Raw genomic sequence first — 16,776 nt, 5'->3', positions numbered from 1 at the left:
CTATATTAGTCCTGAAACCACAAAACATTCAAAAGTGTGAGTTATCAGAAAAGAACCCTAACTCTGTAAGAACTTCCAAACCTAAAGAATCACTCCTGTCAGGCATTGATTTGGAGTTGTTGCTTATTAGAAATGACAGACTTCATGTTTCACAATATCAAAATGACTAGTTCTTAGAGTCAAGGAATGAAAGGGATGAGGAAAGAACTGTACTGGAAGTTCTCTTCTACTATGTTCTCTATGGAATTGCTTTTGAATGATTCCTTCCGTGTCAGAAATCTGTAGTAGTAGCTGCAATTAGGGAAGACGTCACCTTCAGTGGAGGTTCAGAAATGGGAGGAAGACAAAGGAAAAGGGGAGGAGGGAGTGGGAAGAGGAGAGGGATGGAGATGAAAGGAGAGAGGGTACATCCTGAAAAGATAATCCCTGTATACTCTCATGACATCATCCTCCTGCATATGTGTATATATAAGGAATGGCCAAAGCAACTCATACTTCAGTCACTTTCAAAATCAGCTGAAGGCAAGAGGAAGCATTAGAGAGAGCCTCTCCTTCAGCCCATCTCTGCCGTTGATGAACTTGGCTCCCTAGGAATCTCAAGGAGATGATGGCAGGAATGAAAATCCAGTTGGTATGCCTGGTACTCCTGGCTTTCAGCTCCTGGAGTCTGTGTTCAGGTAAGCTCAGCTGCATTTCACAACTCCCTGAAGTGATTTCTTTTTCCTATTTTGTAGTGTATTGTTACTTACGTTAATGTATCCAGGGAGAAGAGATTCTCCCTTATTCTGGATTTGCTCTTTATTAATAAAAAGAAGCTGAATATTTTTCTTTCTCTGTCTTTATGATTACAAGAACTGAAACATTTTTGTTTTCGAATTTGCAAAGCAATAAAAAGGATTTTAATGAAACACTTCATGTCCCTGTTTGGAATATAATTACTAGAGAGGGGAAAAAAAACCCTGAAACTAAAACTAGGCTGGTTCCTGTGTAATGAGAAGTACAGATGCAGTGCCTGTCAAAGTGCAAACCCTTAATTAAATCCCATTCCATTCAAAATGCTTTTCCTCATTCGCAGTTATTCTCTTAAGAGGCAGTGGCTTCTACCTTCCCCAATTTATTTTTTAAGTGTATGTGTGTTAAGATAACAATATTAAAGTTGATGATTAATGAATAAATGAGGAAAGCATTATTTGTAAAAAATTATTTCCAGGAAGATACAAAAAACTTCCAACTCCTTTTAAAGAATACATTTTATATAATACTTCTATCATTGCCTGTGAGAAATAACAGGCGTCCTATTAGTTAATTATTTTTTGCATGCCATTTAACTTGATGCAAAATATAGTTGGAAAATTAACATTCTTCTTTAAAGAAAATTATTTACCTAGAGTGTTTTGCATGTGATAGGAACAGCCAAACTATTTCTAAATGTTCATCAATAGTTTACCTTGCAGATGAGAATTAAATTTAGAAGAGTAATAAGAAATATAATGATTGTGATAAACTTTATTTAATGTTTGAAATAATTAAATGATCATATCAAAATAAAAAAAACAGTAAGTGCAGAAAAATCATTTAACCTGTTTTATAATTTTTATTTTATAAATAAGATATTGAAATGTTTAATTTAAACTCTCTCTGTGATTTTAGTTAAATTATAAAATTGAATTTAGAAGATATAAATGCTATCAAAAATTTTAATTCTTTTGAACTTTAAAAAGACCTTGAACTAAGTTTACAATTTTTGTGAAATAAATACCAAATTGCCTACACTTATATAGAAGTATACTTATAGCACGTGAGAAAAACTGTTATTAATGAATTACTTTGTTTATTAAGTTTTGTAACTTCTTGCTCTGATAAGCCAAAATGTATGTTGATTTTGGTATACATTTTTTATAATAGCTAAGGGAATTTGTCATTCCTTGTTGAAAACAGAGAAGGTCCCTAAAAAATAGAAGAAAATGACCTCTGGTGTACTTAGTTTCTAGATGCAGTTTAACAAATGGTTTCTCCACTGTCACACTTCTTTCTAATGAGAATGTAAAGGGCAAGGAACTGATTTCCTTGTTTTAGGACATCAAGGTTAGTGAGTTTGAATTAAGTCATAATACTGTAGTGTTCTTTAACTTTATTTTTATTACATTATAGTATTTGGGGAATTTTTTTCTCTGTAGAATATTTATTAGTGGAAACTGGAAAGCTGGTCTGATATTCTTTTGAAAATCAGAAATCCATTTTAATGCTATTGTACATGTATTAATGGACATCATTTTTACTTAAATAATTTTAATGGGCTATGATAAAGTTGTTAAGTATACATAAATCTAAATTCTTCTTTAAAGTAGAAAAACAAACTTTCTATGTGTGTTTTGTAAAACAGTATCTCAAGTTAAGTAAATCTGAAAGTCTTTCTTATTCTAAAATTATCAGAAAGCAAGTCTTGTCTTAAAAAGTCTCCATACACACATTTCATTATATTGTTTTTTAAATATCAATATGTATATATTATATATATGTAGACTATTGCCACCGAAAATTAACCAACATATTTGATGACATTACTGTTATACCATTTAATCACTTTTTTAATTTTGAGATTTATAGAACAAACAACTCCAAGTCATCAATAGCCCTCTTGGCATATAATCAGGTGTTTACTTTCTTAGAAGTGCTTCAATTATTCTGGCTTCTTCTTAATCTAAAATAAAACTATATATATATTTTTTGAATACTATTTTAAGTAGAATACATACATTGAAAAGACAATATGCCTCAGACTATTTTTTAGGTCCATCTAAAATCTGCAGGTTAAAATGTAATTATATGATGTGGATATATAGTAAACATGTGGTTTTGATTTTACTCAGATTCAGAAGAGGAAATGAAAGCGTTAGAAACAGATTTATTGACTGATATGTACACATCAAAGGTAAGTTTTTTCTTTTTTTAAACCAAAGATTGAAAAACATAGGAACACTCATTATAAATATGGTGTCCTTTTCCTATAGTGATAACTTCCCAAAGAGACTGAAAAGTTGACGGTGAGGCAGTTCCTTTTTCGGGAAACTTATCCTTATGTTCAAAGGAGTTAAAGGTGTTGATGTGACAAGAAAAAAATACATAGTGACTATCAATCAGTACATCGTAACTTTAATTAAATAGTCACACATTATTTATGTGGACATGGACATGTATTTAAAGGAATACTGTTTCCATTCTTCTTGAGTCGTGTGTGATGAAAAGTACACTGGCCCCCAACTACATGCATAAATGAGGATTAAGTAAGATATTTTGCCTTTTCCATTTTATTGGGGAAAGTAAAATGGAATTCCCAAATTACAAACGAAAGTTCATGCCAATCCATGAATGATGTGTGGTAGAGAGTGAAGAGCCACAGAGTAGCAAACAGGAACCTGGAGATTTATTCCTGCATCTGTGATTATGGACTATTTGCTCTCAACCAAGTGGGTAGTTGCCATTGTTTGCCTTCTTCTTTTTTTTTTCTTTTCTGATTTTTAAATGCCGCAGTTGGAGTTTGTTATCTCTTAGACATTTACATTAAATTCATGCCTGGATTTACATTCTTCCTATAATAGAAGTTATCTGAATCTGCTCAATGTTTTTAATGAATCAAGTAAAACTGTATACTGGACCCTGTTATTCTTCTCCTGGGGTCTTGAAAACAAGGTTCCTAGACCCTAACCTGTACCTAGGAATACAATTTAATGAGAGTACACCTGATTACCATGCTACCACACTATGTTTATTAATGCAGTGTGTATATAAATGTAGAGTTAGGGAACAGAGTTCCCCACCAAAAGACGTTTCTCAAAGAAAAGTAAATTTTGGGTGAGACAGTCACTGCTATAGCCCTGGGATGCCAAGGCTGAAGGGAGACTCAACAGATGTCCTGGTAAGAAAGTGAGTGTCCCACACTCCTGTCTAGAAGCAACGCTCCAGCTCAGGTCCTGCCAGCTCCGGTTTGGATGAGCATGTTTTAGGTACACCAGTTTGTACTGGATATGTAGAATTAGGTTTGCTCATTCTTTGGTATGCTTTTATTAAGAAAGAGAACCAGGTACAATATTTCTTCAGGCTTTCCAAAAACTGCTGGAATGGTGTAATTTTCTATGATAAAATCAATGCATTGTATGCAATGCAAATTTAATGAATATTTATGAACTAAGAATGGGAATCTAGGATTTATTAACAACCTTCACCTTTTGCATTCAACTGTAAAAACTTCAGGGTTCCACCACAGATGACTTTAATTATTTTAAATTCAGTGAAATGCTTAAATTCACAATTTGTTGAACTCATCTGAGTTCAGTATATTACAGATAGTATTAATCATATAGATTAGGTTCCGTTTAATTGAGGAAAGAGAAATTGACCAGGATTTTATTCAGTATTAGAAAGTTAAATCAAATAACGGTAAGTAGGAACTACAAATATTCTAGTTTTTCTTATCTTAAGAACAGGAAGAAATGCTATTCTAAATTTCTTATCTATAGGTTTAGGTCTGTTATAAACATTTGTGTAAAATGATTTACTAAGATTGTTTATTGTTAAAGAAGAATTATCCATAACATTTGTTAAAGATAGTAAGAAAGAGTTTGTTCAAGAGGACCTACTACAACGGGGGTTTTGCAGAGATCAGACCCAACACCCAATTCAATGAGGACAAGTGTGCATTTATAGAGAAAGAGCAGGGTGGGATCAGTGGATAAAAATTCACTAAGAGGAAGCATTAAGGCTAAGAGGATTTTTCCTCAATGATTCTGCAAGATTCTTATATCGAGGGTGGAAATTTGATTAACTATATCTGGTGTGATCAATACCATTGGTGAGGACTTTTCTTTATACTGACTCAGCAGGATTTGTGCTAAAACTGGACTAAGCAGACCAAAGGCAGAACCCAAAGAAAGGCTCAGAGGAGCTCTGCTCAGATTTGGTCAAGGACAGGGTCTCTGTCCCTTTCCTGAGTGAAATAGTTTAAACCTTATACCAAATGTTCTCAAACACATTACCTAGACATCCTTTGGTCGAGAGTACTTTCTCTGCTGCGCTTCCTAGGTATAACAGGGGTTAGTTAATGTGACATTCAACAATAGTGTTGAGTGATGTAGTGACTATTTTAATTGGCAAAGGGGAAGATGATTAACTGTTTCCTCAACCCAAAAAAATTGACAACACTAGTTCTGACAGATACTTTAGGAATAAATCATTCTGTGATCAAATTAGTTTGGAGAACCTTGCATACATTATTGGTACCATTGAAAAATTATAACAAGTGTTTGAAATTCAAAAGTGCTGAGGGGACCTACGTTCAGAAGCCTTGCTGTGACCAGAGGGGAGAGGGAAGGGAATTTAAGGGGAAACAATGGGAGGGATTTGGAGGAACAAGTATGAAGGACACAGGGACAAGAACTAAGGGGGTGGAAATGGGAGGGAGGTGGGGAGCATGGGGCGGGGTGGGCTGAGATGGGAGAAATAGACAGAAAACTGTACTTGAAAAATAACTAAATAAAATTTAAAAAAAGACTTGCACTTTTCTTTAAACTGAAGGATTCCAATGTACTTGACAATGGCATTTCTTTTTAAAAACCAGTGAGTGCAGAACCAGTGTTCTAAGAAATACACTATAGAAAATGCTTAAGATGATCTCTGAAGAGCTTCCCAAATGTAAAATTACATTCGTCCCGGGGTAACTGGCAGGATATAAGGTGTTGTGGCCACACAATGGAGCATGTTGCCTCTAAGTTTTCATAGCAGAAAAATTCAAGTGATGACTGGCTAATCATACTCAGGGGATATAGTTGAAAGAATTTCCAAACCATTGAAAACATATGGTGAAAGTCTTTGTACTAACATATTTTCCTGCCCTTATGATAAAAACCTTAATAAAAATATGGACATGTATAATTTTAATACATATTGCCAAAACATCCATCAAGAAGTTATGCCAATCTACACCCAGACCCGAAAATATTTATGAAAGGAATTGTCGCTGTCCCCAGGAAACATTGAGTGTACTTGCATTTTTTAGAATCTTATCTAATGGTAGCCAAGCTGAATGTCATTGTACATACTTTTTTCATATGTGATTCTGTGATGTGTTTGCTCACATTAATATCCAAGGTTAAATTAAAAAAAATAAATTGGGGTATTGACCTATTTTGTCATTGTTGTTGTGTTCTGATGAGCTCCACCTTTGTTAAGAGTAGTAACACATTGTGTCAGCTTTCACACTATAGCTGGCTTTGATTTTAGTTCAGGGTATTAATTTCCCAGAGAGATAATTTACCCGTTTATGTATTTAAATTATCTTCTTATTTATGGATTCTGGTTGGATATTTGTTTAATGGTATCTTTTTAGGTTTGTAAAATAAACTTTATATATTTACATACTATTATGTTTTTATCCATATTTAACCCATCTGAATAGTATTAGACCATAATGTGTCAAGAAAAGTTATAACTAGATCTATATCCAGATTTCCACATATCTCAAGAATTTCAAATACAAACATTATTATATTCAATACCCTCATATATATTTGGATCCATTATTGAACATTATATTCTCTTCTGTTGAGGTTCATGTTTTGTTTTATTCTCCATCAACTCACTCCTTTAATTCCTGAAATTAAAAACAAACATTTTAATAACTGGTTAAAAAGTTCTTCATTACTTTTTTTATTTTTCTAAATCTTTTTAGTTATGCTCACACATTCATACTTCCAAATTAACTTTATAATTATCCTGACAAGTTGCCTCTTCTAAATTCCAGTCTCCATATTTTCCACATTGAAAGTTTGATTTGCAGTTGGATTACATTTGGATAATACAGTGAGAATTGACACCTGAAACTATTTTTACTGAGCCTATCCATGATGGCTTTGCTGTCATTCAAATTATTTGATGTCCTTTAGGAAAAATTTGTGCTTTCTTTCATCTAAGCGTTTTGAAATGTTAATTAATTTTTACCAATTATTTCACATTTAAGTTCTCCTATGTTCTTATCTTTTCTCATTGATTATTGTTGGCACATCAGACAAATCTAGAGAATATTATAGTTTGCAAATATATCGTGAGCTGTGATGCTGCCTGTGACAACTCATAATGTGTGAACTAGAGTAGTGGTCTCTCACTACTCTCATTGTCCACATCTGTTATTGACGTCTTAGTCCCTGTTCCATTAGACAGCAAACTGAAGTGTAATTAAGAGAGAACGGCACCCTGGCCAGTGTGGTGCAGTTGGTTGGAATGTCATTCTGTAGCCAAAAGATTTGATTCCCTGTCAGGGCACATAGGTAGGTTACAGGGTTGATCTCTGATCCCCCATCACCCATCCTGGTCCCTACATCACCATCCTAGGTCCAGGTACATATGGGAGGCAAGAAATTGATACTTCTCTCTCATATCAGCGTTTCCCTCTCTGCCTTCTGCTCTCTCTCTGAAAGTAATAAAAAAGTGTCCTCAGGTGAAGATAAAAAATAAATAAAAAAGAGAGAAAGGTATCTTAAATATTTTCATGTGATATTTAATATTTCATATGTGATATGACATATACATTTATATAATTCTACTTCCTGTCATTTCTTTTTTCTTTCTTGTTTTGCTCACATATGAGTGTATGGTATGTCTGACTTTATTTTTTAATAGATAATATGAGGTATTGGCTCTATTCAACTTTGTGATATGAAGGTAATAAAGGTGGAGTAACAATTAAACCCTAAAATATAATTGCTTAGCACAATATAAATTTATTTTTTATTCATATAAGGTTTAAGTGCAATACCTATTTTTTTGTTTGTGTTTCAGATCAGTAAGGCAAGTGTTCCTTCTTGGAAAATGACTCTGCTGAGTGTGTGCAATCTTGTAAATAACCTGAACAGCCAAGCTGAGGAAACAGAAGAGCCCCTTATCACGAGAAGGAAATTTCCCACCGGCTTAGATGACTTTAGCGTGGAAGCTATGTTGACAGTGTACCAGATCCGAAATATCTGTCACAGCAAGGCCTTTCAACACTGGGAGGTAAACCAAAAACAAAACGTGAATGTAATTATAGCTATCTCTTATGTATATCATTTAAAATTTTTGATCATTACCCTAACAGGAAGACATAAATATTAATGAAGAATAAACCATGTATTGAGGTTAATATTCCCTCAGATCTTCAAAGTGTCCTTCAAGTGTTTGGAGTTGAGAAAATTATTTATTCTTTCATCTTAAAAGGGGAATATGCCTTAAGGCAGATTTTGATCCAAATGCTTAAATAAATAGGCAATTTTTTGGTGGTGGTTGTGGTAGCAGTGCATGAGAAATTTAGAGAAATCAAACTGTTTTCTTAGAAGCACTAAGTCGTGTGTGTTTATAAACAAACACAAAACACAGGAAGGTCTATTCGTATTTGAATATGTTAGGCAAGTGAAACCAGAATGATAGGGGTGTACATTAATAAATTCATATTTATGTGCATATATATATATATATCCTCATTTCATTGAATGTGTGGATTGTAGGCATCTGTAGCAGCTAAACCAGAGGTACCATGGGCAGGACAGCCAGGTTTTATCACACAGAACGACAGCAAAGTGCCACATGGAGTAAATGTTGGAGTAAATACCGCCCTGGCCACCCACCGCCTCTGATTTGGGAAGGTCCTGTTTGTTTGGGAGAGTGACAGATGCTTTAAAGGAAATAAAATTACAATTTTTCCCAACAAGAGAAATATTTTTTATTCAGATAAACCTCTAAAAGTTATTTGCATAATGTTTTATATTACAGGCTTACATCAACTTTAGGGATCCGAGATGGTCTTCCCTGTTAATATAAAAATCTCTATAACTATCACAAATACCCTCTGGAAATGAGGAAAAGTAAAACAGAAACAGTCTCGTGTTTAACCTAACTCACACTCAAAAGATGTTCTAGATGAATAACCATGAAGTTAGTTATAGTTTTACTAGTTGAACTAGTCATTCCTTAATTTGTATTCCAACTAAATGGTTTAGTCTTTGAAATATTGTTTAAGTTGCTAGTACTTGAAGGATACTAACTTTAACATAGGAAAATGTCAATTATATTTTATACGTCCATTGGAAAAAAACCTCAATAAAGTATTATACAGACAAATCAGGTGCACATAAGGACTTCTGCTATTTTAAATGGTACTGAGTGATTTATAACAGCATGACAATATTCAGAGCATGGCACAAGTAATTACAGACTGTGTGCAGGGAGAAACAAAAGACTAAAAAACAAGATTGTTTGACAGTAGCTTTCTTTCATGCTCTAAAATTGAATAGTTGTGGATTGAAATGAAGTACTACTGGTACTTGTGACACACTTCACTGCGTGTGCATTATAATGAAACACTTAATCTTCTGTCAGTATTAGTGTGGCACCCCAGAGTTTAGAAGTCACTCACTAATATAAATACAATTCTTATCTCAACCACTTATTTTTTTAATTTTATGTACATTATGTGCAAAACTCTATAGAGTTCTTAAATATTGTATACTAGCTGAAAGTTTTGAATCAGAGCAGGATTATTAGAAAATATGTTTGCAACTAATTTTAGAATGGAATATACTTCATGAGATCTTTGGGCAATATTCTACCCACAATGTAACTGCTTTAGTTATTGCATCTGAACTTGCTTTTAATTATTAAACATCCCAATCTAAAGAGATCTTTACTATTTAAACAGAACTTTTACATATGTTAATTTCTATGATTAAGTGTGTTAGTATTTTCTCTATGATTGAGAAATGGATCTTTGAGGTGGATTTTAAGTTAAGTCATAAATAACTTAGTTGAACAAAATATTGTTGATTTCTAAATTGGTTTTACTAGATTCAACACTATTTGTTGTGACTTATACTATATTTCTATAACATTTTGGTCTGATATGAATTGAAGCCTGAAAAATACTCAAAGTTCTATTAGGCATGTTCTTTCAGTTGGAGGTATTAGTGTGTGCTCTTGACATATTAAAAAGGCTAGCTTGAGGAACTAGGAAGAACACTGAACAGAGAGTCAGAAAAAATCATTTCTCATTCTTTTACAGCCACCTGATAGCTATCTGTTCTTGCACAAAAACAAACAAAAGAACCAGCACTTAATTGCTTTGTACCTCATACACCTCATTCATATATGTTTTACTGTCTTAACAGGACATGAGATAAGATGTAGAAAAATACTCTGAAATAGAAGACCTTATACTTGTAAGTTTTATTAACATTCTGTCTCTCTTGCAGTTAATTCAGGAAGATGTTTTTGATAATGGAAATGAAAAAAATGAAAAAGAGGAAGTTATAAAGAGAAAAATTCCTTACATTCTGAAACGACAGCTATATGCAAATAAACCTAGAAGACCCTACATACTCAAAAGAGGTTCTTACTACTACTGAGAGGATAACTATTTTATTTCCATGTGATTGTGACTTATCACTTTTTAATTAAATATTAAATTATATCTCTGTGGGAATGTGAGAGAACACAATTACATTGTCTCTTCTACAGTTGTGGTTTATTGGATGTAATTATTCTGCACTAATGGAAATTGGACTAAATGTTTTCAAATAAATCTACATCTTGAGCATGATGTGTTGTGTATAATTGGAGAAGATATTGATTATGTCATATATAAAATGTTTTCTAATTTTGCAAATAATTTAATGGGTTGTTTAAACAGTCAAAATGTTTGACATTTTAAACCAAATTGTAAGAGATTATAATAGGGTCCTATGGCAAAGTCTAGCTTATGTATCATTAACCCAGAAAAGTAATAGTACTTCTTTTATTATTTGACTGATATATATATATATATATATAATTGAGAGAAATATGTGGGTTTTTTCCAAGACTCAACTCCTAAATCTCTCTGGTATGGGAAGTAATAATGATAAAATCAGATCATTTTAAAAGAACAATTAATGAAGGACTAATAATTATATCTATCTTAATAAATGACTTTCAATTGAAGCTTTTGTTAAATAAAATTAATGTCTACTAAAGAGACAATAAGCCACCAGAATCACATTTCTCTGAAGATGTACTTCCATCAGAATAGTTACCATTTATTGTTTCTCCCCCCCACTATGATTTCGTAAATGACAGCTGTATCTTCAGCATTATTGAGGACTATGACTAATAATTTTTCATTTGGGAGGGCATTTTTGAGGCAAAAAGAATACTTGAAATGTCTCATCATAAATTATGTTTGAGACCATATTTACAGTGACTTACAAGCTCTCAAACTCCTTACATTTCGCCATTGGTACTGGCATCCTAGGTTCCTCACAGGGCTGCAACCTAGTCCAAGGCATCTGTGAAAGACAACATCAGGGTATAAGTTTTTCTGGAATTAGGTTTTCAGAACTCCATGTCCTTTGATGGGTTTTCCCTTCCTCTAGGCTAAACCTCACTCAGTTGTATGTAAGAGCAACCAAATGATCTCTGAGTTTGCCTGTTAAAATCGTGCTCTCTCACAAACACCACCACCGCATCCTTTACCATTCTATCAGTCTCCACATTAAAAAGTGCCCAAATCATTGATCCGAAGAAGGAAACTATTTCATAATGATTCGAGTTCCCAGATTCAGCTCCACTATTCACTAGTAACCTTGGATGACTTATTTAACCAGTTTGCTCAACTAAAAAAATGTGGAAGTGATGAGGTGTGGAATAGAATAAAATAGTCTAATGTACGTAAAATGCTTAAAAGTGTTGCCTGGAACATATTCATAACATACACGTAACAGTTTTTCTGGCCACTTTTACACCATGTTTCCTTTTTCCTTCAAAACCTATAGAGCATAACACAATTTTCATGTATTAACTCTTTGTGTTTGGAAAACTGGTGGTCTTCTACTTACCCCTTGCTCTCATTCATTATCCTTGAGGACTTCCACAAGTATTTGCAAGATCTACTCAATAATCTTCCTTCTCAGTCCTTGACATCTTCAGTTCCAGTAATAAACATTGTACCTATTCCATCTCATCCAATTGCTTCCATGGTCATCCCACAGAACTTCTCACTATCAATAACTTAAGTTTCTCCCAAGCACCATTGTTAAGCACTCTGCTCTCTAAGCATCATCTTTCTTGCCAGTGCATCTAATCTAACATTCTCAGTACAACATGTATGATCCTATTGAATCCATAGTCCCCACTTTTTTATTTTCACTCTTCACTTTCTACTGCCCTCACTTTGCTCTTCATTTGACCTAGATTCTATTATCCAAATTGAAACCACTCTCTTGTGGCCTTCAACCTCTGTCCTGTATCACGCAAGCCTGTGAAAATGCTACTAAACTGAAATCACCCCCAATTCTGGCTTTATCTGAGAAGCTGAGTGTAGCTGGAGGGAAGCACTAAATGCTGTTGAAAAGTCACACTTAAATTTTGTGTGATCCCAAATCTCAAGGAGGTCTCCAGTGCTGCTCAGCACTTGTAGCGCATCTGCTGAATAAATGTTGCCTCTAATTCCAACTGAAGTCCATCTTATACCTCCCCCCCTTTCTTAAGTTGCAACACTCCTCACAGCAGACGACTTTCTAATTATTTCACTAAAATTTAAAAAAACATGAGGAGAAAACTGTACCTTTTCTTGACCACCCTGCATTTACGCCTCAAGCTTCTGTTTTGATGGAGGAACTAATCATTTCAATTAGAGAAAGAGCCTATTCTTTTCTGAAGTTCACTCCTTCACGTCCTCATGTCAGTAAATGTTTCCACACCCTGGTCAGGTTGCAAACGGAGCAGTCATTCTTAACTCCCCCTTTTAATACACACCTACCATTTCATCCATTAAATACTTTTGTTAATTTTACACTTGAAATACATCTCAAATCCACCTACTTATTTTTTACTGATTTTGGCAAAAGAGATAGAGAAAGAGAAACATCAGTTTGTTGCTCCAATTATTTATGCATTCATTGGTTGATTCTTGTATGTGCCCTGATGGGGAATCGAACTACAAACATGGGTATCAGGAAGGTGCTTTAACTAACTGAGCACCTGGACAGGATCCACCTACATCAGCCCTAAGCCACAGTTCTCACCCTGGGACTATGGCAAACTCTTCCTAGCTGTTCCCCATTATCATTTTTATCTATCCACCTTCACATAGCAGAATGAATTTTTAAAATTAGATAAGGCCATATATCCCTTCTCAAAATCCCATGATGTCTTTTCATTGCACTTTGAATAAAACCCGCATTCTGTTTTAGATAGCCTCAAGAAGTCTGGCGTTGGCCTCCTTCTCCACTCAATTTCACTCATTCTCCTCCAGTCACACTGGACCCTTGTTATTCCTCTAATACATCCAGCCTGTTCCTGCTTATTTTAGCCTTAACAGGTGCCGAAACCTCTTTTTCTGAAAGGCTCTCAGGCAGAAAATGCCTTTTTCCTGAGCATAGAGGACAGATATCCAGTTAGAGGCTGCCTTTCCAGCCCCCCAGGTCACCCGGAAGGACAGTAGTCGGAGCTAATCAGACATGGAGTAGGGGGTGGGAATGTACAACACGTGGCTCTCTAACAACTGCCTTTCCTGAATTTGGACTTCTTTTTCTAATGTTTGTCTTAAATTTCAATTTATGTTAACCATTCAAATGGATACAGTTCTCTTGAGGAAGGCACTGATCAATATAGCTTAAGGCCTTAGCTACTTTGTACTACAAAGCTGTCTTCCCATCCTGGACCAACCAGATTGTTACTTGATAAAGAAATGCATTTTTAACATTTAAGACGCTGCATTTTTCAGCCTCACTGATACAATATATCAATAATTATTTTAATTGTTACCATCTTCCTCATGGTTTATTACTTCACATCATTTAGATATCTGCACATGTATATGTGTACAAGCAAATCTTTCCTTTTAAAAAGATTTATTTATTTTTAGAGAGAGGCAAAGGGAGGGAGAAAGAGAGGGAGAGAAACATCAATGTGTGGTTGCCTCTCACATGGCCCCCACGGGGGACCCGGCTTGCAACCCAGGCATGTGCCTTAACCAGGAACCCTTTGGTTCACAGCCTTCACTCATTCCACTGAGCTACACCAGCCAGGGTGAGATCTGCCCTTTTCTTTTAAAAATATTTTATTGTTATTACAGTTGCCCCCACTGTTTCTCCCTTTGCCTACCTCCACTCAGACCCCCCTCCCTCAGTTAATCAAGGCCTTTTTTTAAAACATCCTATCTTGAACAATATTTATCTCTGAGTCAATGTAACCATTTAATTTGCTTTATTTTTCTTCATATTAAAAAAAGCAGCTACTGATAGCCTTCATCTGGCAGTTGGCCTGGCATCAACAGCTAGGCTGTGGCGTTTTCCCGGCAAATCACTCAATTTCATGGAACTGAAAGTTTTGATGGGGTCATTCTAACGATGATGGCACAAAACAGTAAACAAGACCACTTTGTAATCATGGCTGAGCAAAGACAAAAACAAGAATACCACCAACTGCAACACGATTAAATATCCTCCTTTCCCACATCATTTGAGCACATCATTTGAGTGACCGCTGCTTCTTCACTACAGCTTTTACTTCGCCTTGTCCTTCTACCTCCCGCATAAAAACAGCAACCCTAGAATTGTCTTTACTGTTGTAAAATATCCAAGCCAGAACAAAACCCCACTTCTGGAATATGCTCCAAGTCTTCTAACCCAAGCCTGAGTTCTCTAGAAGGCCTCTATTTGCACCTGAGGCCCCATGATTTCCCACACAGTGAGGTCTCTGGTACAGTAAATCTGCCTTTGAGTGAGTGTCCTCCAGCTGGTGTTCGGCTGGTGGGCACTGGCATAGCACCCGGTAACTTGAGACTGTAGTCATTTACTTGTGTACAGGTTTATAACCTGCTATTCATCACTAGCATGTGCACATTTTGTGAGGACAGGGCTTTTTTGTGTCCCAAGGTTTAGCACAAGGCCAGATTAAATGTCAGAATAATTTGATTCATGAATGAATAAATTACCACCTGAAGAATTCTTTCTCTTACAATAAGATATACTAGACTGTGGGGGCAACTTCTTCGTGAGTCCCCCCGAGTGCCACGGACAGGAGGATGAATATGGCTGCCACATGCTGGATCTGCTTAGGGGAGGAGGAGTGGGCTGTGGCCAGTTTCTCCGAGGAGAAAAAGGCCTCGAGCCCCCTTCTCCATAGCTTTTTATTGGGTTGTAATACACAGGAATACGGGGCCACAGGGATCAAACAGTAGATAACATTTCAAAGAAATGTGAGGGCTTAGTCTGAGTCAATGTCTGTCAGGAAGAGAGTTGCAGAAACTTTGGGAGACGTACTCATTTCCTCTCGGACCCTTATCATATGAATGAAAGCACTCTTAGCAGAGCAGATTTCACAGGTTTATCAGGAAGTGTTTGTGGTGCCAGATGTTCCCCCCAGGACACACTCTAGCAAGGCCAGGAGCTGCACCTCTCCCCAACAGGTATTCAGGCCTAAGGGGATTAGAGACAGGAAGCGCTTCTCTCAGAGGACGAGGGGACTCTGGCTTTGTCAAAGTGTGTGGGGGGGGTGACAGTCCATTGCTTTTTGTTGCAGCCCCCCCCAGTCCTTCCATGAAGGCCTCCCAAGTGATGGAGTCTGACTTAGGTTGCCCCCCGCTGTGAGGGGTCTTACCCGTCATTGACTTCTGACCAAGCTTTGTGGGCAGGGAGAGGAACTGAGGCAGCGTTTGCTACCAGAGACAGGCTTTGTCTCCTGCGGCTGGCATTCCAGAGGTTGTCTCTCTTGCCCTTAGCCACAAGGGATAGAGATACAATTCCTAAAACTAGGCAGAGTGGTCTACAACACTAGACACACTTTTCCTACAGATTTTAAAAAGCCTCAGCCCAGATTACATTTGGCAAGTTTGGGTATGAGCTCAGGTATCTAGAAGAAGGCCCTGGGCTTCTGTGAGGTGACAGCCTCTGAGGTTCGAAGCTCACCTTCCTACCTGGGGGTTATCCCTCCAATCAGGCTCTTAGGTCTGTTATGAGAAAAAAAACACACACATAAATGCCTAGGTGAAAATGGTATTAGTTGAAATGGGAAAAAATGGATTTGTGAAACACAAAAAGAAAGCACTCACATAAACTGGTACTTGAATATATATGTATATCAAATCATCATATTGTATACTGTCCTTTAATTTTGTCGATTTTATCTCAATGAAGCTAAGGAAAATACTAAATCCAGCCTCCATCCTTTTGGAACTGGAATACTTCTAATAAACACAGACTTGAATACAAATCACATTCAGAACTGTTATATTGTATGGAAATGTCTGTTTCAGGCATCCTCTTTAGAAATAATAATATTGATAATATAATTTGCATATTAACTCTAAAGTCCATGACCTTGTCATTTAGTTCCTGTATGTCTCTCATTAAGAATGCAACATTGATGACATACTTGATATTTAGATGGTGAGAGTCTATATTTCAAATTTTATATAAATAATGGCTAAAATATTTAACTAGGATCTTTTAGTGGATGAAGAAATAAACATAATCTTAGCACATACGTTAAAGTGCTAATGTATAAGTTGTCAAATTAAATATTATAATAGACTATCTTTTTATATACATCTCAGTTATTGAATGAAGAACTGTTTGAAGACTTTTTATAGTATTAACTTTTCAGATATGTTTGTTAAATTATACTTAAGTATTTCTATTTCTGTTTTCTTTTGAATAAGTTTCTGTTTTCCATGAAAAATATAATCATCAAATAACCATAATAAAATTTCAACAAAAT

General features: G+C 35.5%; 1 protein-coding gene across 1 annotated transcript; it reads left to right on the top strand.

Moving 5' to 3' along the window:
- The first annotated feature begins 522 nt into the window (after positions 1-522).
- On the top strand, positions 523-10,607 carry NTS (neurotensin). Its single transcript, XM_037142999.2, has 4 exons — positions 523-677; positions 2,871-2,932; positions 7,831-8,043; positions 10,272-10,607. The coding sequence occupies exons 1-4, from the start codon at positions 605-607 to the stop codon at positions 10,422-10,424; spliced, it is 501 nt and encodes a 166-aa protein (XP_036998894.2). The 5' UTR covers positions 523-604; the 3' UTR covers positions 10,425-10,607.
- Positions 10,608-16,776: the final 6,169 nt, after the last annotated feature.

This window comes from Artibeus jamaicensis, unplaced genomic scaffold (genome assembly GCF_021234435.1).
Source record: "Artibeus jamaicensis isolate MK-2021 breed Jamaican fruit bat unplaced genomic scaffold, CSHL_Jam_final scaffold_584, whole genome shotgun sequence".
Classification (NCBI taxonomy): Eukaryota; Metazoa; Chordata; class Mammalia; order Chiroptera; family Phyllostomidae; genus Artibeus; species Artibeus jamaicensis.
The sequence above is the reverse complement of the archived record's forward strand: the minus strand, read 5'-3'. Positions and strand labels throughout refer to the sequence as shown.